Source organism: Tachysurus fulvidraco, chromosome 18 (assembly GCF_022655615.1).
Source record: "Tachysurus fulvidraco isolate hzauxx_2018 chromosome 18, HZAU_PFXX_2.0, whole genome shotgun sequence".
NCBI lineage: Eukaryota > Metazoa > Chordata > Actinopteri > Siluriformes > Bagridae > Tachysurus > Tachysurus fulvidraco.
Genome location: NC_062535.1, coordinates 16,148,431 through 16,173,900, shown reverse-complemented (window position 1 = coordinate 16,173,900; position 25,470 = coordinate 16,148,431). Strand labels below are relative to the sequence as shown.

At 40.4% G+C, this 25,470-nt stretch overlaps 3 protein-coding genes across 12 annotated transcripts; 2 read left to right on the top strand and 1 right to left on the bottom strand.

Moving 5' to 3' along the window:
* The first annotated feature begins 1,098 nt into the window (after positions 1-1,098).
* On the top strand, positions 1,099-6,103 carry btbd3a (BTB (POZ) domain containing 3a). 4 transcript variants are annotated; one of them, XM_027178993.2, is made up of 5 exons: positions 1,099-1,744; positions 2,282-2,557; positions 2,672-2,762; positions 3,046-3,164; positions 3,273-6,103. In XM_027178993.2, the coding sequence occupies exons 2-5, from the start codon at positions 2,409-2,411 to the stop codon at positions 4,303-4,305; spliced, it is 1,392 nt and encodes a 463-aa protein (XP_027034794.1). In that variant the 5' UTR covers positions 1,099-1,744; positions 2,282-2,408; the 3' UTR covers positions 4,306-6,103. The 4 variants fall into 4 exon arrangements, with proteins under 4 accessions (XP_027034794.1, XP_027034793.1, XP_047658963.1 ...); XM_027178992.2 differs by having other exon boundaries at positions 1,100-1,435; XM_047803007.1 differs by having other exon boundaries at positions 1,444-1,651.
* Positions 6,104-6,114: 11 nt separating this feature from the next.
* On the bottom strand, positions 6,115-15,682 carry esf1 (ESF1, nucleolar pre-rRNA processing protein, homolog (S. cerevisiae)). Of its 2 annotated transcripts, none has more exons than XM_047803005.1 (14): positions 15,539-15,682; positions 12,642-13,126; positions 12,115-12,410; positions 11,174-11,287; positions 10,948-11,057; positions 9,234-9,386; positions 8,962-9,076; positions 8,526-8,670; positions 8,190-8,354; positions 7,981-8,105; positions 7,659-7,761; positions 7,481-7,572; positions 7,152-7,301; positions 6,115-7,027 (listed from the first exon to the last, which is right to left on the bottom strand). In XM_047803005.1, exons 2-14 carry the CDS (start codon positions 13,099-13,101, stop codon positions 6,695-6,697), a joined length of 2,361 nt encoding a protein of 786 aa, XP_047658961.1. In that variant the 5' UTR covers positions 13,102-13,126; positions 15,539-15,682; the 3' UTR covers positions 6,115-6,694. The 2 variants fall into 2 exon arrangements, with proteins under 2 accessions (XP_047658961.1, XP_047658960.1); XM_047803004.1 differs by lacking the exon at positions 15,539-15,682 and adding an exon at positions 14,536-14,671.
* A 1,622-nt stretch (positions 15,683-17,304) lies between these two features.
* On the top strand, positions 17,305-23,801 carry ndufaf5 (NADH:ubiquinone oxidoreductase complex assembly factor 5). 6 transcript variants are annotated; one of them, XM_027178906.2, is made up of 12 exons: positions 17,305-17,443; positions 17,540-17,714; positions 18,834-18,874; positions 19,023-19,086; positions 19,172-19,219; positions 20,731-20,834; positions 20,915-20,954; positions 21,329-21,526; positions 21,629-21,689; positions 21,776-21,859; positions 22,107-22,189; positions 22,353-23,801. In XM_027178906.2, exons 2-12 carry the CDS (start codon positions 17,622-17,624, stop codon positions 22,461-22,463), a joined length of 927 nt encoding a protein of 308 aa, XP_027034707.1. In that variant the 5' UTR covers positions 17,305-17,443; positions 17,540-17,621; the 3' UTR covers positions 22,464-23,801. The 6 variants fall into 6 exon arrangements, with proteins under 6 accessions (XP_027034707.1, XP_027034706.1, XP_047659594.1 ...); XM_027178904.2 differs by having other exon boundaries at positions 17,321-17,714; XM_027178908.2 differs by lacking the exon at positions 17,305-17,443 and having other exon boundaries at positions 17,624-17,714; positions 18,967-19,086.
* Positions 23,802-25,470: the final 1,669 nt, after the last annotated feature.

Genomic DNA, 25,470 nt, shown 5'->3' with positions numbered 1-25,470 from the left:
TGGCAGAAAGAAATTATTTTATATTTGCTGACAACTTCATGTGGGCTAATTAAAATAGAAAACCCCAAAATTTCTGTGTAGTATTTATGGTGCAATACGTTCACCTTTAACCTTCTGGATCTAGTCATCATTTGTATTGTTTTTCTTTGTTTTTTTATCACATGCAGCATCAGTCAGACACCATCAGTCCCCGTGTGTTTGTTCTGTATTTTCTATATGTACGACACACAGCACGTAGAAATGAGAAACCTGACATTCAACAGGCATAAGGCCACTCTCCCATTTCTGCAATGTAGTGTATTAATCGTTAGCACTTATCGTAACCATAGCAACCTAATGTGATGTTCTGTTTTTCGAGATTTACGCTTTAGGGCACTGGCGTTCGGGTTGGAATGAAGCCAAAAAAAAAGAAAAAGAGAAAGTATTTTAGCAAAGTGTGTGTGTTTGTTTGGGTGTGTGTGTATGTGTGTGTGTGTGTGTGTGTGTGTGTGTGTGTGTGTGTGTGTGTGTGTGTGTGTGTGTGTGGTGCGCGGGGGGGGTGGAGAGAGAGAGAGAGAAAGTGAGAGAAAGTGAGAGAGAGAGAGAGAGAGAGAGAGAGAGAGAGAGAGAGAGAAAATGAGAGAGAGAGAGAGAGAACTGTCTGTATTCACTGATCAGATAGCGCCCTCTGCCGACTGTATAATCACTTCTTATTACGATTTCCTGCTGTATTTAATGAGTCGAATCATTTGACTCAGATCACCAATAAGAGTCGACTCTTTCAGCTCCCAATCAGCTTCCTCCCTTCATTCCTATAGAAGACTTTTAAATCACCACCATTAAATTTAAGTGAATTTAACTGCATGTGTAATCGTACCAACACTGTTTTTATTCGTGTTCGTCATTACTGTTCAATTCTGTTTAGAATACTTATCTGTAAAATTCGAATCACTTTGATTCTAATCTAATCTTAAACCATTTCAACGCCAAAAGAGTTTTTGTAATCAAGAAGAAATCCGACATCAGGGAGTGTCACAGGTCCAGATTTGTGTCGTATCCCGAATCGCATCCTGCCCTCCTAAGTGCACTTAATGGGGTACAACAGGGCTGATTAGTCACCCTACTGAGTGCACTTCGTGTTTATTTGTTATCGGTCCGCACAAATATGGCCGTCGTCAGATTCTTTAGCTGACATGAAACTTTTTTTTTCCTTGAGTGTCTTTTAAGATTGGAAGATTTTCTGAAGCCGTAAAAAGGCATCGAGTGATATTAAATACATATTAGGTCTATTTTAAATCAGATTTATTATTAAATTAAGCGTAAGCTGTTGTTTATTTGCCACAATATCGTCCTGTGGTGTTTCCATGCTAGCTCGGCTAATCTGAGGAGAAACACTGGTTAATAAATCGACGATTTTTTTTTATTTTATTTTTTGGTAAACAAATGAGAAATTGAGGTACTTATGTTCGTTATATTTCTGTTGTCACGACGTTTCGATGCTAGTGAAGTTATTTCTTGTCAGTATCTACAGAACAGTTGGTGGTTATTACATGCACTGACTGTTTGTTTGTTTGTTTTTGTTTTTCTTGCTCATTAAAATCTTTAAGAGATTCACTTATCTTCAGAAAGAACATTTTTAATTCACTTCAAGGAATAAAAAACCTTCGGCTGGGTTTGTTTTCTTGATCGTATCCTATTTTATTTTGTCATTTCCTTCCCGAGTTGTGAAAGATGGAGAAAAAGGAAGAAACATGGATTTCATCATGTACTTTCTTCACCATCTTCACTTATTTTCCTTGATGCTCTTCTGTTCTTGACCACTCAGATTTCCTCCTCTATCTTCTTCATCTTCTCTTCTCTGCCTTTCGACGTTCCCATCCTTCCCCACCTCCATTTTTTCCTGCGTTATCAGCTTTTTTTTTCAGTCTCTGTCCTGATTTAATTCTTGGTTTTATTACTTCATTCCTTCTTCCCTGTCTGACGCCTCTGTACTTCCTTCTGGATGTAATTTTAATCCTTTCTTCCCACCGGAATTTCTATCTTCTGTCCTTTCTTTCTGACTTTACTATATAATTCCTTCAAACTACTGCACTTCCTTCAGGTCACCATCGTTTTTTAATCTTCGCTTACTTCCAGACTTCTGTCCTTTCTTTATGATGTGCTTCCTACCTGGTTGGCTTTTTAATTTCCTGATTTTCCTATCTTCCTGAATTCATCCCAACTTGATCCCATTCTTCCCCTCTTTCTCCCTCCTTTCCATTTCTTTTTCCTGTTCTAACTAACTGACTCTTTCCTCTTCTAGATGGTTCAGTTGATTTTGGTGAAGCGGTGATACCCAGCGTTCCCTTACAGATCACCTCTCTTGCTTGAGGCCACGTCTGGGAACATTTTGGCCATGAGTGGACCCTGAGTACTCCAGGTGCAATAAAATGGCCGGCGAGCTTTTTGCTGCTAAGAAGTTGCCCTCTGTAGCAGCCACGGCTACGGCGGTGCAGCAGTACCAACAGCAGAACATCAGCAACAACAACACGGTTCAGGGCTGCAACTGGCAAGGCCTCTATCCCACCATCAGAGAGAGGTACACACACACACACACACACACACAATGGAACCGTCTCACACCCTGCTGGTTGTGTATCACACTACAACAGTGTACTGAAACAATGCACATTAAACAATACTGTGTCTCCAGAAACGCAATCATGTTCAACAACGAGCTGATGGCAGATGTACACTTCGTGGTCGGCCCTACCGGGGGCACGCAAAGAGTTCCGGGGCACAAGGTAATTGAGTTCCCAGGAGCTCCCATGTGTTCGCAGAAGCCAGCACCTGGTTAATTACCAGGAAGAAGGACGACTTGTTTTTTATTGTACAATAAGCTGAAACATAAAGATATGATATGCGATGTAGTAAAAAGTCAAGTAGAATATTCTTGATGTCTTGTTTAAGGTAAAGCTGTAAATATTAGTATTTGACCATAATGAATGTTAGCTAGCAAATTACTCATGCTGTCTGTCTGTGTTCCTGAAATGACCTCCTACTCCATTCTCTCTGTCTCTCTCTCAGTACATCCTGGCTGTTGGGAGCTCCGTGTTCTATGCCATGTTTTACGGGGAGCTGGCAGAGGATAAGGACGAAATCCGCATCCCAGATGTGGAGCCACATTCCTTCTTGGCCATGCTCAAGTGAGAATCAGAAGAGCATAGTGAAGTGATAGTGTAGTGTTCGGGTTGTAATGGTTTCAGCCAACTGTTGTTCTGGACGGTTTGTTTATCTGCTTTTGTCTCCTGCAGATATATCTACTGTGATGAGATAGACCTGTGTGCGGATACTGTTCTCGCCACGCTGTACGCTGCCAAGAAGTACATGGTTCCTCACCTGGCACGTGCCTGTGTGGCGTTCTTGGAGACCAGTCTGAGCGCACGCAACGCCTGTGTGCTGCTGTCACAGAGCTGCCTGTTTGAGGAGCCGGAGCTGACGCGCCGCTGCTGGCAGGTGATTGACGCCCAGGCTGAGCTCGCTCTGCGTTCAGACGCTTTCTGCGACATCGACCTGCGCACGCTGGAAAGCATCCTACGGCGTGAGACTCTCAACACGAGCGAGACAGTTGTTCTTGAGGCGGCGCTCAGCTGGGCAGAGGCTGAGTGCCAACGACGTGAACTGCAACCCACTGTTGAAAACAAAAGGCTGGTGCTGGGCGATGCTCTGTACCTCATCCGTGTCCCAGCAATGTCACTGGATGAGTTCGCCAACGGCGCAGCACAGTGTGGCCTGCTCACGCTAGCCGAGACCAACGCCGTCTTCCTGTGGCACACAGCAGCTAACAAACCCGAGCTGCCCTTCGTCAGCCAGCCGAGGAAAGGTCTGACTCCACAGCGTTGCCACCGCTTCCAGTCATGTGCCTACCGTAGCAACCAGTGGCGTTACCGTGGACGCTGTGACAGCATTCAGTTTGCTGTGGACAGGCGTATATTCATCGCCGGCTTCGGCCTCTACGGCTCCAGCTGTGGATCCGCCGAGTATCAGGCCAAGATCGAGCTCAAGAGACAGGGAGCCCCGCTGGGCCTCGCCGTTGTCAAGTATTTCTCAGATGGCTCTAGCGGCACGTTCCCCGTGTTCTTTGAACACCCTGTGCAGGTGGAGCCTGACACGTTCTATACAGCCAGCGTGGTGCTGGATGGCAACGAGCTCAGCTACTTCGGCCAAGAAGGAATGACCGAGGTGCAGTGCGGGAAGGTCACCTTCCAGTTCCAGTGCTCCTCAGACAGTACCAACGGCACCGGTGTGCAGGGGGGGCAGATACCTGAGCTTATTTTTTATGCCTGAGAGACTTCTTACCTGCAGGGTCGCATGACAATCCCATAGAGGACACCAGCTTGTACAGTTAAACCTTGATGCTGTAATTGTGATTACTATGTGGTAGTAGCAACAGGCAGGGCATTTTCACAGGGCAGTTTGCCCCTTGTACAGCACTGTTTACACGTGCAGTGGTGTATTAGTGGCATTTCTGTAACTGCAACAACCTACCTGACTCTCTGGTGGCTTGTTGCCATGTTCCACTGAAACTTTACTGACATTAGACATCAGAATTTAGAGATCGTTGAGGGGTGTTTAAACTCCCTGAGCGGAGGTGTTGGGGGTGTTTAAACTCACAGAGCAGAGGTGACAAGGGTATTTACTGACTGGCAGCTAGCATACGTTCAGTCACGCAGGTATCACTAGCATGACAATCACCAGCACACCGTCATCACCACAACCCGAGCAACCAACACTAGAGGTTGCGTTGTAAACCTTACAGTATAGTTACATATTAAACGTTACACACGATTGCCTTATTAGACAGCTAGCCCACTGTACCATGCTCCGGTATGTCCCACAAACCACAGTCCTACCTTTTACTAACACTACACAAGAACTTTTCTTGCAACTCAACAAGAATCTCTCTCAATTCACAGCTTTTTAAAAGATGCCAGCAAAGCAAATTACAATTAAAAAGCAACATTTCAGATCTTGTGGATTTTTTTTGTTTTTTAACGTTATAAGACAATTAATAATAACGAAGAGCATTGCTACGACAGACGTAGGAACCATGTTAGCTAGCTGGCTAACAATTCCGCGTCATTTTCATTTGACGTATGCAGCTAATCACTTAACGATTTACTCTCCATCAAGATTATCTACACTAGTGTTTTAACGGTGGAACGTTTCAGGGACAAGGTCGGATTTTTCCTCGCAGCTGATTCTTTTCCTGTTACTATCTGTAAACCGTAACAGCGACACGATTAGCAGATGCTAATCACAAAGGACTATCTTGTTAGCAATCGAGCTGTAGGGATTTGTGTCTGTAAATCAGAGCTCTACCTTATTTGTTACTCACCGTGCCATTCGTCGTGATTTTGTGGATTAGCTTCAGCAGCATCAGACAGGCGTTTGATTAAATTATAAAAACACTAAAATTCACGTGCCGATTTTCCGCCGCGATCCATCATACAGCCAAACTGTCAGTTTCTGCATCGTGCCTTGTGTTTCTGGTTTGCTAGCAAGAAAATGGCCGACTAGTTTCAGAATACGCAGAATACAAAAGCAGCTTGCAAATCGGTAGAAACACTAAACAAACAATCCAACAAAAAAACTAAACAAAAGAACAGACAAAGAGCCGTTTTTCCGTATTCAGTCCGAGTAAATGTTGGCCGTTAGTCACGTTTTTGTACACACGCATATGTTACGCTCGTAAGAAATACAAGTGCTTATTTTGTGTAATCAATACTTGATCATCTTTTATACTTGATGTGCTAGATGTCGTCGTGTATCAGATGTGCGCTGCACACACACTTGCCGTCTCTCGCTCAGTGAGCTTTGTGGTTTAAACGTTGTTCTACAACAAAGAGCTCAGATTGTTAAAAAAAAAAAAAAAAGCCAGCACTTTTTCATTGTTTATCGAAGGGCTTGATGTTGTGCTGCTCATCACATTGTTTCTCACTCACTTGTACTTTCAGATTTTTGGAATTGTAACTTTCCACCGGTGAAGTGTCTTGTTTTCTTGTTGGGGGGGGGGGGGGGGATTGCTTACTGCACCTTTAATCACAATGAAGAGACACAATCTGAAATAAACACAGTTCACACACCTTTTGTGGATTCTGTCATTATTGTTGATTTATTGATGTTTTACAATATCCCTTATGCATGGTATCTGAGACAAGGACAGCTTCTTTAAATGTGTCGGATTCTTAACGATGTCATCTGACCTTCTACAAAACCTTCGAGATGAGAGCTGTGTTATTACGGTGTATATACCGTAACCTGACTAACCACGCTTTACGGCCGTGGTGAGCAGAAAAGCATCTCAAGAGGCATGACATCAAACCACCAGGCGGAGGGGCTACAAGAGCAGAAGACCACAGTGGGTTCTGCTCCAGTCATCCAAGAACAAGAACGCTAACAACTTTTTAATATCTACAAACAAGTGTCTCAGAGTTTTGTTCGGAGCTTTCGTTTTCGACGTAAACCTGGCAAAATAATAAATAAATAACTTTGCCATAATTTATCTCAGGCTCACGGTTCCTACAGCTGTGTTTCAGACCTCAGCCGAACTTAACGTTTTATGGGATGGTTTTGTTAAATCGTAATGTCTCTTGTACAAAACAACTGTACATCAGAAATTGTATAAATGAGTTCAGTTCATACACTAAAACACAATCAAATTAATGTCCTTAGTCTATTTCATCCTCTGTTTCTTGCGAGCGTGGAACTGCTCAGTCTTTTTCTTTACAGATTTGATAAGTAAAGACAGACTCGGGTCCAGGACGGCCGACGTCGGTTCTGTCGTCGCCCCGATACTTGTGCTCTCTTTCTCCTCTGATGTCTCGCTGGGTTTCTCCTGGCTCTTGTGTGCCTCTTTCTGACGGCGTTGCTGCTCCTCTCGCCGCCTCTGCTTCTCCTCCAGGATGCTCTGTGTGCCTTTGGTCGTCTTGTAGGCCGGGTCCGAGGGGTCCAGGTTGTACAGGTGGGATGTGAACATGGCCTGGAAGCGCGGGTCCTGTAAATCCACCTGTTCACAAAACACACAGATTGTTTAGAAAGATGCTTTCTTTCATTTTCTCTCCTGTTCAGGATCTCCTACCACCATGTAACGCAAAATGTAAATATGCTGTTGAGGGAGTCTGGTCTCTGACCTTGAAGTTGTCCTCCTCCGGCAGCGTGTTGTTCTTCAGGAGCTTCTTCCTCTTCTTCTTACTCAGGTTCTGCTGCTCCACGATCTGATCGTAGTTGAAATGGCGGTGCTTCTCGTCTTCGTCATCGTCCATCAGGAGCGCCATTTCAGCCTGAAACCACACACACTTATTACCCCTACACTGGGAGAGCAGGACCGGTCTAAGACTCTTTATAGGGTTAAAAACACAGCACAATTTCAGTGGAATTTACAACCAATATGTTTTTAGTTAAAAAGGTACGATAACACAAACGATACAAAATCGCTTGTATAAATTACTGTGCCACATACCTTCCGTTTCTCAAGCTCCGCCTCCTCGTCAGCTGTTAGTTGCTCCTCCCCCTTTTTGTTTTTCTTCGATTTCTTGAGTTTCTGGGCCGTCCCTGTTAAACACAAGATACTACCTTTCGTTAAAAATCATAAACAGACTTACTGACAGAAAACAAAAGAGGGAAATCTGAAAACTGACCTGTAGATCCTCCCAGCTCCTCAGAGAAGAAGGGGTCGTCCATGTCAACGTCAGGAGGAAGCTCGTCATCGCTGATCGCCGCCTGTTCTTGCGCCTCGACATCCTGCAAATTTCACAAATTTCCTGTTACACAAATTCAATGATAAAATGATCAATTAACATTTCACTAGTTCCACTTTAGGAGGTGTGGACAGACAAATAGATGTCTGCAGAGAAGTCAATAGGTGGAGATGAGTGGTGGAGGTCAGGTGGGTGGCTCCAGAGAGATAGGGGCAAGGCTAAGAGTAACAACATTGTATAGGCTATAAAATGCTTTACTCACCTTCTGCCCTTTCATCTTCTCCTTCTTTTTCCCCTTTTTCTTATCTAGAAACTCCTCCCATGGGCTCATTTTGTCTTTTCCCTCCATCTTCTTCTTCACCAATTTCTCCGCACTCTCCTTTAATCCTGGAAGAAAAAAAAAAAACGTGATCAAACACTAACAAAATCCATCTGGTTTTGTGATGAACTCCACGTGCTGACAGGACGTACCTGGTACCCACGTGATCTCCAGCTCCATGTCCTTTTCCTTTTCCTTCTTTTCTTTATCCTGGATGTTCTGCAGAAGCTCACGGTATTTAGCGATCTGCTCTTCCTCCTTCTTGCCTTTCTTCCCTCCTTTCTTCTCCTCCGTCACGAGGTTCACCGGCTTCACCTCTAAGAGGGACACCAAAGGAACAGCTCAGCTTACACAACTGTTAGGCCACACCCACTTTTTAGGTGGACAGTGTGACTGTCGATTATCCTTTTGTCTGTCTGTCTGTCTGTCTGTAGTCTGTCTACTCATCTGGTTATTTGGACAGATGGACTGCGAGTTTCAGAACTGACCTTCTGCCTCAACCTCATCGTCCTCATCCTCGCTGGAGGAAGCCAGGTAGGCCTGGAAGTCCATGTTGAGGAGCTCGTCCTTGTTAAACTTCTTGCTAAGGGTGGTGATGCGATCGTGATCCGTCTCGTCCCACGTTATCTCCACCTGAACAGAGACACTTAAAGTTCAAACTCAATTCCGGGTCAGATTTTTTTACACGTCTTGATTTCTTTGTTTTGATTATTTCGACCGTCAGCAGAATAAAGTGATCGAGCGTGATCCTCAACTAAAGGCTTAACGGCATGTACAGAGTGCCACCAGTCTTATAGTGTCATTTAGGACGTTGTTCTTTCAGTGTCACGTATTTTACACCGAATCTCCATTTCAATTCATTTGAGTCACCCTTAAAGGTGCAGTAAGCAGTTTATAGTAAATAAAGAGACAGGACTAGTGCACCTTAGCTGTAGTGGTGGCGGTGGAGGTGAAGAGTTTGGGTTTGTAGGTGGACAAATCCACGTCCATCGCTCTGTCTTTCGGTTCGTCGTCAAACGTCATGTCGTCAGGGACGAACCTATAAATGAAGGTTCACGTCATAAGGAGAATTACACGTTCGATTCAGAGACACGTGAATGTCCTGTGAATGACGTTCCAGCAAATGCGACATTCTGACTGGCTTTCGTTCACGCTGTGGAAGCAAAATAACGAAGATTATTTCTTTGGCGTCTCACCGCAGGTCCAGCGTGGAGCAGCTGCTCTCGTACTCAAAGCCGTCGCACTCCTCGTAGATCTTGGCGGCGGTTTCGGACGAGTCGCACTCCACCACGGCGTAGTAATAACGCAGACGCTTAAACTGATAATCTCGCACCTTCTCCCTATAGATCCTAAAACACAGGAAACGGACGAGGTTTTTTTTTTTTTTGTTCGTACTTACTCACGGTGCCGTGAGGTATTTCTGTTTAAATGTCTACGAGCGTCAAATATTTTTATTTTCAATGAAAAAGCACAACAGGGTTCGTACACATTTTTACCAATAACATTCCATGACTTTAAGTAAATATTCATGACCTAATGTTTCATGAACTGTCTATATGTACACGTGTAAACAAGAAGAAAATCTGTTACACCCAGCATATAATTACTAAAATAAATGTAGTGTAGAACACCACAAAATAACCATTTATTTAAATAACGCTTGCACAGTAACAAAGTTTCATAACATGATACATTAAACCCTGAGAACCGCTTACAAACGAATTAGATCAACTTCCCATCCGGGTGGATTTACATGCATCTCTGAACACACCGTTAAGTTTGTGCAACCCGCAGGAACCGATGTTAATTAGGGACTTTCCCAAATCTTTCTGCACTTGCTTCTGGAGTACATCGAACACTTTCCAGTTGACGTTCGGTCCGTCCGTTGAGATCAGGACAAGATTTTCGATTCCGATCTCTGACAGCAAGTTATTCATTTTTTTCAGTGATGTCTTGACCTGATGACCGGCCCACATGAACTCTGAGCCTCGGACCCGTTCCACAGCCTGACACACATGTCTAACTGTTTACACTGCAATTAGTGATTCGGGCTTTCATCAAAGAGCAGAACATAAACGCTTGGCTTCGATACATCTGCCAAAGTCAGTTTCTTAAAATAAGGAGCCAGTCCAAAAGTGCACCTGCGTTCGCCGCATGCAAAGCTGGCCGCTATCTTGCTGTCTGGGAACATAGTCTGAAAAGGCTGGTCTGTGTCTTCACGAGACGTGTAGGAATAGTGCGAATTAGCCACCTTTAGCGCCCACAGTACCTCTGCGCTCAGGGTTTCGCTTGTGGATACAGCACTCAAAACGGTCCCTTGTTTTACAGTGGATGAGAGAGAAGCACCGCGGCTCAGGGAGGAAGTCACGTCAGTCGCACGGGTGAAAAAGCCAGCGATGGGGTTGGGAGCTGTCGCACACGCAGCTGCAGACTGGTGCTTTGCCCCTTTAGCGTGGCTAGACAGCGCTGCTCTCCCATGTTCGAAATGTCAAACGTTTTACGACACAGTGTACATTTAGCACGTCCCGGGTCCTGATCTTTCTCCAGCCACCTCTCATACTTTACATCATGAAGCCACACATTTTTACTACATAATACTAACGTTAGCTGAAACCGCGTTACCCCACATGAGAAGGTCACGTGACGGACCGCGCGAACATTAACTACTGTAATTTAACCAATACTATATTTGAATACAAAGGGATTGTGAAACAATTCTTGCATGACATTTACTGTACTCTCTGGGTTCAGTTATTTTTCCAAAACTTTTCCACGCCTGCAAATTGTCGTTTTAAAATTCCATGACTTTTCCAGGTTTTTCATGACCGTACGAACCCTGGCACAAAAAAGTTAGAACTTCTCTGGCATTTAGGGCACTAGATGGCATTTAGTCAGGTCTGTGTGTGTTACCTCTGATCCTCCGTGTCTGCGTCGGGGTCGTCTGGGAGGCTTGTGAGCTCCATAGGGCCCTGAGTCTGCTCCACCTTCAGCCTCTCTTTACCGAACTCTGAGAGGTAGATCTGACACACACACACACACACACACACACACACACACACAGTTATATAGAGAGCAGATAGTGAAGTAGATGATGATGATGATGATGATGATGATGATGACAGAGGGGTGGAGTTACCGTGACGGACAGCACCGCTCCTCCGTTAGGTTTAAAGGAACTGAACAGAGCCAGCAGGTCTTTAGCTTTAATCCGGTCCCAGTTCATGTTACACACTGCTAACCTGGAACTGACCTACACACACACACACACACACGCACACACACACACAATTATTCAGAGAGCTGAGCACACTGCCACAATCACCACAATTACTGTCCATAATTACACTCTTACTGTTATCCACTGAAACTCCTGTCTGTCTGCTAATTAGCTCTTCAGCTGCATCTTTCCCTCAGTCTAAGCATCTGTTTATCTGTCCACCAAACTGTCTGTCTACCTTTACATCCATACATGTAAACGTCTGTCTGTCTTCCTGTCTATCCAACTAGATAGATGTCTTTTCATCTGTCTTTCACCCGAGCTGTCTGTCCAATGAAATTCGTGTCTGCCTACCAATTCGTCCTTCATTCAAACCACTTCTGTCTGTCCGTCCATCTACCTGTCCATCCTTCCATCCATCCGTCTGTCGGTCTGTCTATCTACACACAGGTCTGTCCAACTAACCTCCTGTCTGTCTGCTATCCTTCTGTTTCTGTCTAACCATACGTCTCCGCTTGCCTTACCTTCCATCAAACCTCCTGTCTGTCTTAGTCAGTTAAATTGTCTGTCTGCCAACCCGCCCTCCTGCCCACCCACCCAACCCCACCCGCCCATCGAACAGTTTCTGTCTGTCTAACTATACATCCATCTACCTGTCTAAGCATATATCTACAAATCTAAAACTTCCATTTAATCATCTGTCTCTCCACCTAACTTTTCTTTTAAGCACCTGTCTGTCTATCTAACTATTTCTTTATCTACCCACCCACCCACCCATCTGTCTGTCTGTCTGTCTGTCTGTCTATCACTCTATCCATCCTTAATTCCAACACTTTCTCATTTGAGTTTTAGTGTTTGACCTGCTCGGCGCACGGAGCGTCCTTCCACATCTCCCCCCAGTCATGTTCAATCTCCTCTTCCTCATGCTGCAGGAGATCCTCCTCATCATCATCCTCATCCTCGGAGCTCGTCTCGATGTTACCTTTTCCTCGGGCCAGGTCAGGACCGCTGTCACTGTCATCCTCCGACTCACTCTCGTCTTCATCGTCTTCGCCATCTTCAACTTCCTCATCATCGTCATCATCATCATCATCAGAGAGACCTTCCCCATTATCAGTGTCACTGTATTCTTCATCATCGTCGTCATCATCATCTTCTGCAGAAATGAAGGTGAACAGGTGAAAAACACAGATACAGATAATTGCAGTAATTTAAATGAAGCTGTTACTATAGCAACAACATGTTCAAACAAGCAAACTGAAATCATTTGGTCAGTACAGAGGCTCAGAAAACTGGACAGAGAGAAAACTCTGTGTGTGTGTGTGTGTGTGTGTGTGTGTGTGTGTGTGTGTGTGTGTGTGTGTGTGTGTGTGTGTGTGTGTGTTACCTTCTTCCACAACTCTCACTCCTTTAACTGGCTCAGCTTTCCTGATTGTCTCACGTTCGGATTTTAACGACATTTTCTTAATGGTTTTCTTAGACACAGGCTCCTCCCCCTTGTCAGGTTCCTTCTCTTTGTCCTGAAGCTCATCCACCTTTGCTTGTGCCTTCACTTTTTTCTTCTTCTTCTTTTTCTCCTGCTGCTCGTCCCGTGCGGCCTCTGTGTCGCTCTGCTCCGAGTCTGAAAGTTTGTAGAAACGTTTCAGGTCCTCGGTGGACGTGTGGTTGACGGGACGGCCGCGTTTGTCCACCGTGTACTTCAGCTTGAAGCGCTCGTCGTGGAACATAGACTGGAAGCGCTTGTCGATGCGCACTTTCTGCTCCATATCCGGCATCTCCCAGAAGCGGGGGTCCTTCTTGACGCGAGCGAAGCGCTCATCGGCGCTCGACTCTTTCTTAGATGACATGATGATGCTGTTTACAGACACAAACCTGGAAGCATACAGAAGATGTGTAAAATATCCAGACGGACAGAGAGAGGACTAACACCGTGTGTGACGTAATGCAGCATTTATATTATATGCTACACAAGTTGATGGTACAGTTTGTAGGCAGATTTACGTGCAGCATCTCTGCATCACGTCTCAAATAAAAATCATGGGGGGGGCACAACTGTACAGCTCTCTAGTATGTAACCATCAATTCTAAGCATGGGCGTAAATCCCCAATTAACAATTATCTGGACTCTCTATTGTGAAAAATATATGTATGTATGTATGTATACCTAAATAATTGTGTAAGTAGAAAAAAAAAACTAACGCAAAAACTGCATTTAGAAACAATTGAGTCCCCCCTCCCCTTCCTCACAGTGGTTTGACCCACTGCCTCCTTTCCCAGTACATCTCACCTACTCTACACACGAGTCAGGTGTGTGGCTGCGGCTCAGTTAATGTTAGACTACATTAAGTAGGGGATTTTATTCACTTTAAATAAAGCGATTCTCTTTAATGTAGTTGATGCAGATTCATTCATAAATTAGTTGCGGCAAAAATGCTGATTACCGATGTAATTTTCCATGAATCTGACATATTGCCATTTAAAATATTACTTATCTAGTTAACGTTAGCTTGTTTACAATAGCTTGTTAATGTTAGCTTGTTTACAATAGCTTGTTAACATCAGCTTGTTTACAATAGCTTGTTAACGTTAGCTTGTTAACGTTAGCTTGTTTACAATAGCTTGTTGCATAGTGCACTGTAACTAATACGCCAAAGCCGTTTTTATACATAGAGCAGTTGCTGTAAATTGATTGTTTAATAATTGATTTTGTTACAAAACATGACTTATTTTATATATATTTTTCACAATAACAACCATGTTTATATTTTATGTTGATGGCTTAACTGTAAACAACAATCTGCTTTGTCATTGAACCTGAGAAAAACTTTAACCATAATGATGCATAATGTCTCCATGCTACAATAATAATGATACAAGCAAAGTTTTTCCACTGTGGGGACATGTCTTTATAAGTACAATTTGACTGTATTATTCATGTCCCCTTCAAAAATTGCCCATGAGAAATTTTATATTTATTGTCCCTCCCTACTGAAATTTACGCCCATGCTTCTAAGACTTGTATGAAATAAAACAACGTATTCATGCTGTTACATGAAAATAATCGATATATATAAAATCCTTATGCAGACTATTTTCCTGTAACAGCACATCCCAAAGTGCGTCCACAGAAACCTACCAATAATTACAATTATTCATTAATTTGAACCATTTTATGTTGAAGAACCTAGATTCTGTTCTTGCGGTCTCTCAATCGTAATAGAAAATGTTGTGAATAACAAACAAAAACGAACATTGAACATTCTGTATCAATACACACACACCTGAAATAACAGCAAAGATGACAAAGGAGAACTGAAACGTTTCCGGTTGCACAATAAGTTGTAGAAACAAGAATGTTGGAGGAAAACAATATTAGAGGAAGACACACACACATAGCTCCATGTATAAATAGAGAACTGCCTCACATCCAACTGCCTCACTCTGTTCAGACTTAGGTCAGGACAGACTGTAGTCACACTTGCAAGTGTACTGAATAAAGAAGTCTGATATTCCACTGGACTCTGCTGCGTTCTTCTCTGGCAGTCGTGGCCTAATGGTTAGAGAGTCTGATTCGTAACCCAAAGGTTGTGGGTTCGAGTCTTGGGCCGGCCACGACTGAGGTGCCCTTGAGCAAGGCACCGAACCCCCCAACTGTTCCCTGGGCGCCGCAGCATAAATGGCTGCCCACTGCTCCCACTGACTGGGTGTGTGTGTGTGTGTGTGTGTGTACTTTGGATGGGTTAAATGCAGAGAACAAATTCTGAGTAAGGGTCACCATACTTAGCCATACGTCACGTCACTCACTTTTAACTTAGGAAAAGTTCACTTGAACTATTATCTCTAATTATTAGAATTGATTTTCCTCCTCACGACCCTGTTACACTTAAGACAAGACAAAACAACAACAAAAAAAACGTAGCTTGTTAAATGACCAATCACAGCTTTACTTGTGACACTGGAGACTCCTTCCATAAAATGTTACGGCAGAATAAACACGCTTTAACTCACAATTAATCAATCAGGTCGGAGGGGATGTAATCATCATAACGATACAAAAACAGTTAAGCAGTATAACATTAATATAGTGTTCATCTTAGACAAGCCGTTACTTTAGCTTTTAGCCTTCTGCTAACTGACTGAAAAATGAGGCATGTTTAAATAAATAAATAAATAAATAAATAAACAAACAAATAACAAACAAACTCCGATCCGCTGAGTGAAAATCCTACTCCAGAAAACAATTTAAAATACGGTACACACGTGAAAACACGTGGACACACTCACCGCCTCACTATTTACACATCACGCTGGATTACGTTCCTCGCGAAACACGTGGTTTCCCGTGCAGTGCGAACTACTTCCGCTTTTTCCAGAAGCCACGCCCCGTTTTCTACGTCAAGAAATCTTGCCGTCGATTTTCGACTTTGTACATTCAACATTCCAAAGAGTTTTGTATTTCTTTTAAAGAATTCGAGTTCCTTGCAAATTAGTATAGATGACTTCTGCGGTAGTTTATACATCGGCAATGTTAATAGCTTGAAACAAAAAGTGTAGCAAATAATATTATAAGAAATGCCCTCTGTTGTGTTTCTTTCCCTGCAGCAAGGTTGTTTTGGTCTTCCTTATTTGGTCATATATACTGGGACAAAACATGGAAAATACTGAGTTTTGTGTCAACAATAAAATTAAGGAGGTGTCTTACAAAATTCTACATAGGATTTATCCTGTTAAACATGTTTTGGAAAGATTTAAGCTTAATATCTCTTATTCTTGCGAATTTTGTGGTCAGGAAAAGGAACCAATTTTGCATCTGTTTTCTCATCGTATCTACTCAAGACTTTTTTTGGAAGGATATGGAAAATTATATTAGTAGAAAATTGGGTTGTGTGGTAGAAATTGGTGTATGTGATGTGTTTTTTTATTTTATTTTGAGGGAGATAATTTGGAAAATAATGAACAATTATATTATACAACTATTTTAGGAAAGTACCATATACACAAAACAAAGTGGGCCCTTCGTAAACCAAATCTGTCCCATTTTTATAAATGATTTCAAGTTATACAGTAATCTTTTGGAGAAAGTAAAAAAACCAAAGTAGCTCAGAAAACGTGTGATATTTTAAAAGAATTCAAGTTTTTGTAACTTTTTTCCTTTCTTTTCTTTTCATTTCTTTTCTGGTAGCCAATGTGACTGATACCTCTTGTTGTATGGCACTGAACAAAATGTGTATTTTATGTTTGTCTTTTTGCATTAATAAAGAAAAAAAAACTTTGTACATACAGCCATTTTTAATGTCATGATTGAGGACAATGTCCCGTCCAGAGACAAGCTGTTTCATGTTGGACCATCGAAAATCTTACCCAGATACAATAGTACTATTTTCTGATTGGCTATTGTGTAGCCTCTTTTTTGATTGGCTGATAAGTGTCAGGCTCGACTAATTTTGACTACATTTTGGCCGCCGCGGCTTATTAAATATATGATAAATAGTCTGCGTGAGAAATACGATATGTGGCGGGAGCGTGACAAAAGACCCAAATGCGTGACTGTCACTCTCAATGCGGGACACTTGACAGCGCTGCTTATGTTTAGTTACTGTACTACATTGGCATTGCTTAAGTGTTGTGCAAAAGAGAACAAACGCAGGCTAACACTTTGAGAAAGGGAAGGCAACTGATTGGCTCAGGGAGATTCATCATAATGGCGAAAATGTTTTTGGGATTTTTCGATCTAAGAATAATCATCACTGAGACAAACTAGCTGTGTGAATAGGCTCAGTCGTTCCTGTGGCTTACGTCATTTCCTGTTCCGTATTTTATACGCGACGCCACTTTGCGGTTCAATCCCAAAAAACCTTTTACTCCCTTCATTAGGGACTTTATAGGGACACTATTACATAATAGTGCGAAATATTCTGTATTTCAAAACATGCTAATGCCCAAAACGTTATTACGTCACTATATTGTAATAATAATAATAATAATAACAACAACCTGGCGTACTGTTATTTCGACGCAGTGAGGTAGTATAGATCTATTTAGGGCACTTAACGTTTACTACGTAGTTTTTTGAAACACAGCCGGCGTCCATGCAAAAAAAGGTCAACAGAGCCGGTGACTAGAGGCGACACTGTGCAGGATCAGAAAATGTCCTGATTTTCTGTTTTATTTTATAGCTTTCTGTCTTTTGTAAGATTTTTCAGTCATGAATAAGCTGATGAACGGTGTTTGTCTTGGTCACGGCGTGTTAATCAGAGTAACAGCCCGGTTTATTGTTCCTCACAGAAACATCACTAACCTCAACCTTACCTCAGGAAACAAAGTTTACTCCCATGTGAGAAACGTGTCCGGGGGACCTGCAGGTGCCATGAACGTGTTTGACAGAAATATGAAGAGAAAGCAGAAGAAATGGGCAGCGATTTTACCGGATAGTGATAAATATGACTACCTGCGAGACGAGGTCAGCTTTATTTACCTCATTTACAGCTTTATTTACCTCATTTACAACCTTATTTACCTCATTTACAGCTTTATTTACCTCATTTGCAACCTTATTTACCTCATTTCCAACCTTATTTACCTCATTTCCAACTTTATTTACCTCATTTACAGCTTTATTTACCCCATTTACAGCTTTATTTACCTCGTTTACAACCTTATTTACCTAATTTACAGCTTTATTTACCTCATTTACAACCTTATTTACCTAATTTACAGCTTTATTTACTTAATTTACAGCTTTATTTACCTAATTTACAGCTTTATTTGCCTCATTTACAACCTTATTTACAATTCAATTCAAGTTTATTTGTATAGCGCTTTTTACAATAGACATTGTCTCAAAGCAGCTTTACAGAACATAAACATAGAGCAGAAGGTAAACAACCAGCTTTTACAGCTTTATTTACCTCATTTGCAGCTTTATTTATATCAGTTACAACTTTATTTACCTCATTTGCAGCATTTTGTACTTCATTTATGGCTTTTTCTTCATTTACAGTGTTACTTACCTCATTTGCAGCTTTATTAACCTCATGTGTATTATTATTTACTTTATTTAAGCAATGATTTACATACATTACAGCTTTTTATCTTATTTACAGCTTTATTTACCTCATTTACATCATTATGTACCTCATTTTCAGTTTTATTTACCTCATGTAACAGAATTTGCCTCATTTGCACTATTCATTTTAGTATGAAAGTATAGCTATATTGTCATTCGCTATACAGCAAGTCGTGTGATTACGGTACCTGTCTGGAAAATGCATTTGAGGACCCAGTTTATTTTACCTCCGGTTTACTTAAGATTTTCATATATTCTATGATCCATCTATAAACAGTTGATCTTTCACCAGTGTTATTTTCTTTCTTTCTGTTGGTGAATGACAACAAAACAACAACAACAAAAAAAATACCCCACAGCTTGTCATGTTACTGAGAAACCAGAAAGTGTCAAGTCCTCTGTCCTGCAGATATCTTTTATCTTATTATATGCTTTTGTTTGCGTTTATTTGTATATTTTGTTTGTAGTCGTGTCACTGATGCCCATGTTTTCTTTGTTTTTTTTATCTTGCAGGTTGGTAGCAGAGTAGCAGACAGAATTTATGACATTACCAGGTAACTTTTCTTTATTTCTTGTGATTTGATTTGTATTTGTATTGTTCATATATTTATTATGAAAGATACTGTGAGAAAATTGTGATTTGCAGTTTCACCATACACTGTAAGATTTGACCCACTTGGCTGATTTGTGGTGGTTCTGCAGGAGTTTCCCTTTGGCGCTAGATTTGGGGTGCGGAAAAAGCCACATCGCCGAACATCTTAACAAGGTACTGCTCCAGACCTAAACACTGATCCTCTCAGTGTTGGTGTTATCAGATTTTAATAAATCTTTTGTATCTTTCTCCATTACAGGACATCGTAGAGCGTCTTTTCCTTACAGACATCTCGGATGCTTCATTAGTAAGTAACAATGTTATGCAACTAAGTGAGGGGAGGCAGTTTTACCAAAAAAGTATTTTCTCTGTAAACATCCCAGTCTTTCCAGCAAACTCGATAATCCACAACAATTTTGGAGTGTACTGGATAATCTGGAGTAAATTTGACAAGCACACTGGATTATTTAAACTTGTAAATTTGTTTACCTTACTGCAGGGGTGTCAAACTCACATTTGATCATATCAGATGTGCATTACAGCTGGCTAGCCGCATGCTCCACTAATACTACAAATCCCAGAATGCCTTGCCACTGTATTGACGCGTAGTCACGAACAGCAAGCGCCCCTCATTCTCTGTTGACAGTCGTTAACAACCATGTTAGTCACATCGGGCAAGTTAATTCCACCCTCCACAAAAATGGCCAAACGAAAGATGGACAATAGGAGCTTTCAAGGCAGGTGGGAGGCAGATTATCTGTTCATGAATATAAAGGACAGACCTGTTTGTCTTGTGTGCTAACGGAGCTAATGTGTCTGTAACGAAAGAATATAACATAAGAAGACACTGTGAAACGAAACATTATGAAAAGTATAAGGACCTGGATGTAAAGCAGAAGCTCCAGAAGGCGGAGGACTATGGTTTCCCGGCAGACTATGTTCATGAAAGCAAAATCAGAGAGTGAAGCTGCTGTAAATGCAAGCTTTATTGTGGTAGCAGAGATTGCAAAATCTGCCCGGCCCTTTAATGAGGGAAAGTTTGTCAAAAAATTGTATAGTCAAAGTTTGTGAAATGAACACCACTGATGTGTCTTTTATTTCAAATTTAATTTCTTATATGTTTGTAATATAAAGCTCTGGTTGTTCCAAATCCTGTATTTAAGCAAAACTAAAGTTTGTTTCCATATGAAAAAGGTTGAGCATTACAAATCAGTTGTAGTTTTTTCATTTTTCAATAAATATTCAGTTTGGCCCGTGACTTTATCTGAGTTTTATATTTTGGCCCACTGTGAATTTGAGTTTGACACCCCTGCCTTACTGGATCATATGGAGTAAATTTGTCCTGTCTATTGGATAATCCAAAGTAGTTTTCTTCAGGATTCTGGATAATATTGTGCAAATTCGTCCAGCATGAGGGAAAATCCAGATAAAATTTGCCTACCGCACTAAATAATTTGAAATAAAGTTCTTAAAAAATATATAATAAATGACCATCATATTAGATATTCTACATTTCTACATTAGTACATTTGTCAAGCAAACTAGATAATATACGGTAATTCTGAACCGAATAATGTCGAATGTATTAGCCATATTAGTCAAAATTACTGAGAAATCAAGAATAAATCTAGTCAAGGATGCTCTATGTAAAATAAATTTGTTGAGTTTACTGAATAATGGATAATCTAGAATAAATTTTGTCAAAATTACAAGAGAATCCAAAATTAGTTTGTCCAGTATGATGGCTGAAGAATTTTGTCCAGGATAGTGGATGCTTGAAATGACGTGTGTGTGTTAAAACCTAATTGTGTATATTAGAGGCAGAAGAGGCAGAGTGAGATGCCTACACACTGTGTGCTGGCCGATGAAGAGTTCCTGCCATTTAAAGAGAACACGTTTGATCTGGTAGTCAGCAGCCTGAGGTAACTGTCCTCTTATTTATCGAAAAGTCAGAGCCAGTTCTTAACATTTTGTGATCACTGTGATTGTATTTTATCCTCAGTTTGCACTGGATCAATGATCTTCCAGGAGCTTTGCATCAGGTACTGCATGTTACTCCACTACCATTTTATTTAAAAGTGGGTGGGGCATGAACAGCTTTCTCCACAGGTCAATATTTAAGTATTGTCTCCTGTAATACCATTATGACCAAGAGGACTGGAACCTGTCGATGTTTAGAGATTGATGAATGACAGTCGAGCATGCTTATTAAAATATTAGGCCACACCTACATAGACAATCAGGTCAGGTTTAGCTTGTTTTTACACCACAGAACTTTCAGAAAAGTGTATTGTGTAAAAGTTTATTGTTAATATCAGAATCCTATTATTACTTTGTACCCCTTGGTAGAAGATTCTGTAGGTCTTCTGGAAGGGCAGAGGTAATCCTAAAATTCATGAACCATCCTCTCTTTCAGATCCATCATGTGCTGAAACCAGACGGTGTGTTTGTAGGCGCGATGGTCGGAGGCGAAACTCTGTACGAGTTGCGCTGTTCTCTGCAGCTAGCTGAGCTGGAGAGGGAGGGAGGATTTTCACCCCACATTTCGCCCTACACAGCCGTCACCGACCTGGGCAACCTGCTGGGCCAAGCTGGCTTCAACATGCTCACTGTGGTTAGTGTGCTAGCAAAGGGAGTGAGCATACATCCAGATCATTGGTCGATTTCAATGCCTACATTTACATTGTACACTTTGTTGTCCCCATGTCAAATGTAGGATGTGGATGAGATTCAGGTTCATTACCCAGGCATGTTTGAAGTCTTGTGTGATTTACAAGGTGAGTCTCAGCATCATCTCCGTACAATAGAAGCATTAATAGATTATAAACATTATATCAAGACCTCGGTTTCTGTCGTATTTAAGGAATGGGAGAGAGTAATTGCGCATGGAACAGGAAGGCACTGTTGCACAGAGACACCATCCTGGCAGCGGCTGCTGTTTATAAAGGTGAGCTCGAAAACTTGGTAGATCACCCAAAAGGCCGTGGGACATTTTCACATAAAGATCATTGTTCAAAAAAAAGTTTCATAAATGGTTAAAAATGTTTAATTCTTGTATTAATAGTAGTAGTTTTTCATAATAGTCCAGAAAATATGGTGCAGGTGTTAACTCTACAGTTCCTCCAGAGATGGTGTGGACTCAACTAGAATATCTTTTAAAAGCATGACCGAAGGAAATCTGTTCTACGTCCTAGAGATGTATGGGAACGAAGATGGATCTGTGCCAGCCACGTTTGACATCCTGTTTATGATTGGCTGGAAGCCTCATGAGTCACAGGTTTGCTGCTTCTTGATTGGTTCTAATTGATCGTAAATGTTTCTTTACCAGAATCTAATTCAATTCAAAAATTGTACAAGAATATACTAAATTATATCCATGTTGCAGTAAGGTTTTATTCTATCGTCTGTCAACAATTACCTTTTGTTTTTCCAAATTACAGGCAAAACCAGCGAAAAGAGGTTCAGCAACCATGTCCTTCACAGATTTGTCAAAAATCAGCCGAACTCCAACAGCCAACAAAACAGACAAATCCAGCACTAGCGCTAGCTGACTCAAACCAGCTCATCAACATGAATATAGAAAGAGTGTTGCTTAATAATGATATGTACATAAAAACTACTGTACTGTATGTAAAATGGCCAATGAATGACCAGTCAAATATGATTTTTTTTATTTAATGTTTTGAACAGATCATAATTTCCTCAATGCTAAAATAAAAAGTTTAGCTAAATATGCATACAAATGTATAAATAACCAAAAGGCCTTCAGATCTACGGTCACCGTTGGAGGAAATATCATGCTCTGTAAGAGAAATAGAATGGTCACATCATAACTTAAATTCAAATGAAGAACTATCAGGAAAATGTCGAATCTCAGGAAATAATCAGAAAAAGAAATGTTGTGGAGAGGAAAGAAACATGGATTAATTCTCTAAACTGTACAATCTCTTTCCCTTTCATATTGCGTTAGTAATAGAAGCACCTTTATACACACGCCGCACAATAATCTGCATTCTTAAATATGTACATATGGCTTTCAGAGAAATGTATTTGTCTGTGCATGTGTAAGTTACTGTTTTATTTCAGTACAAAGACAAAGTTTGTTTTTTTATGTTCATCATGCAATAGAACCAAATTCGTAACTACTCGCTATGTGACATATTCTGTTTTAAATATTTGGTGGTCACGCCAGTGTAAGTTAGAACAGATTAACAAATCTGGATAGGATAGAGTTCTCTTTTTGGAAGATGTATGCTGAAATGTTTTACTCCAAACGTGTACACTAGTAGCCCTATACACTAATCGCAGTAATGTTGGTGGAGAACGGTTCCAGTTATGGCCAGGAGGTGTGTTAGCAGGTGGTAGACTGTAGTTTATGGTGTACTTGCATAGGAATGTTTTTAGCGGCCTGCTGTCCACACAGGCATATTCACTACACCAATAACCACTCGAGAAATCTCAACAATTAATAACCAGTTCATAGCCATAAAATATTAAATAAAAAAGAACAGTGGATGACATCTAGTGCAGTTTAGGCAAAACTTCAAACACCAACCGTCTCAAAGATTTTGTACAATTTCATTTTATGCTGACCTAATGTGATAAATTAATGGCACAGTGGAGAGATGGGGCTTGCAATATGAGTGATGACAACAACAATATAGGAGTTTTTAAGGGTTTTCACCCCTACATTTAAACATGCTTGTGTTGTATTTTGAAATTACGCAGCCATATCACACATTTAGAATGTAACTCATTTAACTGAAACAACAAAAAAGTTCACAATAAGGAAAATGATGGAAGTTCTAGGAGGCCATGCAATATTATTACTTTTTTGTTTGTTTGCTTGTTTTCTCATTATCCTCAACATAAAAGTGGTTTTGTCGTGATAACGACTTCATTTTCTTATGATCTCTGCCCAAGAACATGTTCTAGAGGCAGTAAAAGTGCAGTAAAGCAGCATCATGGATAATCACATGTACTTTTACTTTGAGCAGGTAAATGTGACTGACATCTTATAATAAGTGTCCGACAAAAAGAAGAGGCTGTGATGTCGCATCTTTATCTTCGTAAACAACACAGTAACTACACAGTGACGATACTGCGGTTAATCCAGCTGCTGTTTTTGAAAGCACAGTTAAACCAACTGTGTATATTGCTATTAAATACTTAGTGGTTATAGTGCTGAAAGATATATTACATGACTTGAAAGCAAGGTTTTACATCACAGGACAATAAATGAATACAAAATAATTTTTTCCATAGATGCACAACAAAACGAATACAATACATTTGAACGTATTCATGAGAATAAAGTCTTACCATTTTAATAAACCATTACATATTAAAAACAATATTATTTACTTTACCTACCAAACAATAATAGAACCGTCAATGTCAGTGGCCAGTTTACCACATGTTCTACAAGCTAGTTTACTGAAATGTAAGCTAATGTTACTAATCAGTTCTAATCTCTTTAGTAGCTGAAATTATGTTAATGAGCAAATATCAGTAATAGATTGTAATAGATTAATAGATAGATGTAATAGAATTTAGATGGATGATAGCATTAAAAGTCCAGAGTTCCTGAGAAATAAAGGTAGCATTTTGTATTTGAATGGGCTCTCTGCTGTTGATTATAACATTCTAATAACAACAGCAAGCTGCCCACAAATATTTCTTGAATGCATTGCTTTCTACAATATAGTACTGTTTTAATGGGAAATGATATGAAACTGTTGGAATTTGGCCATTTACTTACAATGTACCATAACATAGACGTATCAAAACTTTTATCTCGATAAGGAAAACATGAGTATTATAGTGGTTACATCTTTTCAACAACTTTTTCAAGCCAATGTCTGTTTTTAATTCCTGCTTTTTTACATGATCAGATTGAAAAGACATAGTTTGTTCAAACAGTGCCTTATACTGGACAATTTTATCTTTTTTTTATCCCCAATTCAGTTAAATTCAATTTCATTCAATTTATATGTATAGCACTTTTTAAAAAGCAGTAATTTCCAGTAATTGAGATCTCCAATTTGTTGGTAAATTTTGTGTGATAAATAAAAAATATGTAAATAAAGCTTTAACTGAAACATCTCTCTTATGGCTGTTTCCAAACTGTTACAACAATGCATAAAAGCCAATGTTAATATTTGATTTTTCCAAGACTAATAAAAGGGAAAGAAAATTCAGTTAATTGTTTTATACAAAAAATGTGTCATTTCGTGTGCATTTTTCTGCAAATTAGTGACGTGACTAATTAAATTGGTAATTAAAAAGTAAATTTAAAAAAAATATTTTGTAGCTTTAATTAGTACTGAAGATGTTTAATAGATTTAATAGAAAATTAAAACAAATATAATCTGTTATAAAATAAAATTAGAAATATAATCTATAAATCTGATATATTTTTATGCGTATGGAATGCGTGTCGACTTTAAATTGCTTGCGCTTGTCAATTTACCGCCTTTTTCCTGTGAGAAGACATCACTTCCTGCTGGTGACTACATAATGCATGATGTGCTGGAAGGTGTTGGAAGGTGTTTCACC